This window comes from Cynara cardunculus (genome assembly GCF_001531365.2).
Source record: "Cynara cardunculus var. scolymus isolate 2C chromosome LG 2, CcrdV1, whole genome shotgun sequence".
Classification (NCBI taxonomy): Eukaryota; Viridiplantae; Streptophyta; class Magnoliopsida; order Asterales; family Asteraceae; genus Cynara; species Cynara cardunculus.
Window position 1 is genome coordinate 60367625 of NC_037529.1, and position 3034 is coordinate 60370658.

Below are 3034 nucleotides of genomic sequence, written 5' to 3' on the forward strand. Positions count from 1 at the left end.
ATACAACCGAGAGTGATTCTCGCGTTCGTAATCTCTTAGCATCCTTTCTTCGAATAGATGAAATCCCCAATTCCAATTTTACCCTTATTTGCCCTCAATATATGCAGTGCGTGTTTCCCAACTTCAATTTTATTACAATTATGCCATGAATTTAATCTGGATCATTGATTAAAAAATGAATGGTTTAGATTAAGGTTGCATAGGTTGTATGAATGGTAGAGGGTGTATAATAACACCCCTCTGTGTATATATAAGTTCGGGTGAGAAAATAAGTTACAGTGAGAAGCGTAAGAAGAGACCTCCACATTTGGATCAATCCTAATTGAATATCAACACTAATAAAATGCATCAGATCAATTCTCTTTTAAAGCGTAATTCATAAGTAGACAAAACATTAAAAGTGATCAAAAATTCATATCTCTTCTTACGCTTTTCACTATAACTTCCGCTCTATTTTACGTATATTTGCCTTGGAAGATGACCCCATATCATTTTGGATCAATTAAAGATTATAACTGTAGACTATAGAAAACAGAGTGTTGTGTGGTAACCCACATATATGATATGATATAGATATAGATATAGATATAGATATAGATATAGATATAGATATAGATATAGATATAGATACAGTAGTACCATGAATACACATATAAGATAAAGAAACAAAGGGTACAACAATTAAAGCATGTTTTACAAGTGTTGTTGCAGAAGCTACAACCCCAGATGTATACCACATGTTTTATTACCCTTCACCATCAACGCACCCCCTTGCTTCTTAACTTTCCAAATCTTCCGTTTTAATTCCCACTTCAACTCAACCCAACTCACGACATACATTATACATAGCCGCCTTAACCACAGAATCAATTACATCCCCTCTCTCTCTCTCTCTCTCTATATATATATATACATATATACATATACATACACACACACAATCGATATATACAAAACCCATATCTCTCTCTCTTTCTCTCTTAATTAGTGGTGATACGAAACTTCTATCTGACGTAAACTCTTCTCACATACACACATGTACTCTCTCTCTCTCTCTATATATATATATATAACTTTATGTGTGTGTATATAAATATGTTTGAAACACTATATAATCCCCAGATTGAAAGCCTTTGATTTAAAACCCCACATCATTTCTTGAAGAAGAAGAAGTCGATCGATCCATCAAAGCAATAAAATTAAGATGGGTGAGACCAATGTAAATCTCCCACCTGGCTTTCGATTCTGTCCTACCGATGAAGAACTCGTGGTCCATTTCCTTCACCGCAAAGCCTCTCTCTTGCCCTACCACCCTGATATCATCCCTGATCTTGGTCTCTATCCTTGTGATCCCTGGGACTTAGATGGTACATAACTTCAGTTCTTTCTTTACTTATATATTTTCATCTGTATATATATATATATATATATATATATGTATACATGCATGCATGTTCTTGAATCTTGATCATGTGTTGGTTGCAGGTAAGGCTATGGCGGAAGGGAAAAAATGGTATTATTTCAGCAGAAGGTCACATGAGAATCGAGCAACGAGCAACGGGTTCTGGAAATCTTGTGGTGGCGATGAACAAATCGTAAGTTCAAATGGTAGCAAAAGAATTGGTGTGAAGAAATATTATGTGTTTCATGTTGGTGAAGCTCCTGAAGGTATCAAAACCAATTGGATAATGCAAGAATTCAGGGTTTCTGATGCTTCTACTACTTCTTCTAGATCAAGAAGAAGAGACACCTCCAAGAGTGTAAGTTTTATTTCTTCTAATTCTTTTTTATTATAATTAAAAAAAACAAAAATTAATATTTATTATTTCAAAATTTAAAAATACATGTTATAAAACACCATTTAAATAATCGTTTATAGACGTATGAATCTACGTGAATTATATCGATGTTATTTAATTATGTGATTATTTCTTTTATGATAAGATCGAATGGGTTTTATTTATTTTGTAACGTTTGTGATATATGGTTCAGGATTGGGTAATATGCCGGGTGTATGAGCATGACTATGATAATGATGACGACAACGATGACGGAATGGAGCTTTCGTGTTTAGACGAAGTTTTTTTGTCGTTAGATGATTTCGACGATATTAGTTTTCCAAATTAAAGGGAGGAGCTAGATATATATATATATATATATATATATGTATATATATATATGTATATATATATATATATATTAATGTTGGTGTACAATTTTCTTTATTTTGTTATCAAGAAATATATAAACTTGAAAGAAAAGGATATTTTAATTACGAAGTGATTTTTTAATTAATTAGTGGTTGTAAATTAATGAGTGTTAATAACGACACATAAAAATGTGGAAAAAGGGAAAGCCTCGTGCAAGAACCCACCAAAGCCCTCCAATTGTGGCTTACACTTTATGATACATCAACAAATAAAAGAATTTTAAAACGTTATCGTTTAAATTTAATATTATTATTTATTTTATTAGATAAGATTTTAATCCATTAAAATGACATTGTATGGAACATTTTATTTAGTAAACGTTAACCGGGTAAAAACCGTCGCTCCTCATTTACCGGGTAAGACTCTCGATCATTGTCTTCGTCTTACCAATTGTAAGATTCTTGGTTCTAGTCATATTGATTGGTTAAGATTATATAGCTTAGTAAGTACTAGTTTGGATAACGTTTGATAAACGACCCCTTAATTTAAATTTTGATAAAAGTTATATTTATATGAGATTGCTATTCATACTTCTCTTCACTTTCACTCACGTAACATTTCAATTCTTCCTCTTTCTCACTCGCTCAGTGACTCACATATACCCCCTCTAAAAGCGTTAATATAAAATACATGTATTCAAATTATAGGGGGTGTTTGGGATTGTTTATTTGAAACAACTAATGTTTTTCTACAAAAGCACTTATCAACTTATTATAAGTCAGAAGGGTTTAACTTATTCAAAAACTTCTTATTATCGGTTTGGCACCGGTATAATTAAGTTGTTTATCCAAACACTCAAAAGTGCTTATTACCGGTGTCACACC

At 32.1% G+C, this 3034-nt stretch overlaps 1 protein-coding gene across 1 annotated transcript; it reads left to right on the forward strand.

Annotated features, from left to right (window-relative positions):
* Positions 1-982: 982 nt before the first annotated feature.
* On the forward strand, positions 983-2128 carry LOC112507922 (NAC domain-containing protein 104-like). Its single transcript, XM_025112674.1, has 4 exons — positions 983-1038; positions 1123-1367; positions 1486-1760; positions 1993-2128. The coding sequence occupies exons 2-4, from the start codon at positions 1205-1207 to the stop codon at positions 2125-2127; spliced, it is 573 nt and encodes a 190-aa protein (XP_024968442.1). The 5' UTR covers positions 983-1038; positions 1123-1204; the 3' UTR covers position 2128.
* The last annotated feature ends 906 nt before the right edge of the window (positions 2129-3034 follow it).

What these genes read in the sequence shown, in the direction of transcription:
- LOC112507922 (XM_025112674.1), top strand. Translation starts at nt 1,205, where the DNA reads ATGGGTGAGACCAATGTAAATCTCCCACCTGGCTTTCGATTCTGTCCT. An exon ending in TGATCCCTGGGACTTAGATG is followed by an intron (nt 1,368 to 1,485) that starts GTACATAACTTC and finishes TGTTGGTTGCAG; the next exon opens with GTAAGGCTATGGCGGAAGGG. An exon ending in GAAGAGACACCTCCAAGAGT is followed by an intron (nt 1,761 to 1,992) that starts GTAAGTTTTATT and finishes TATATGGTTCAG; the next exon opens with GATTGGGTAATATGCCGGGT.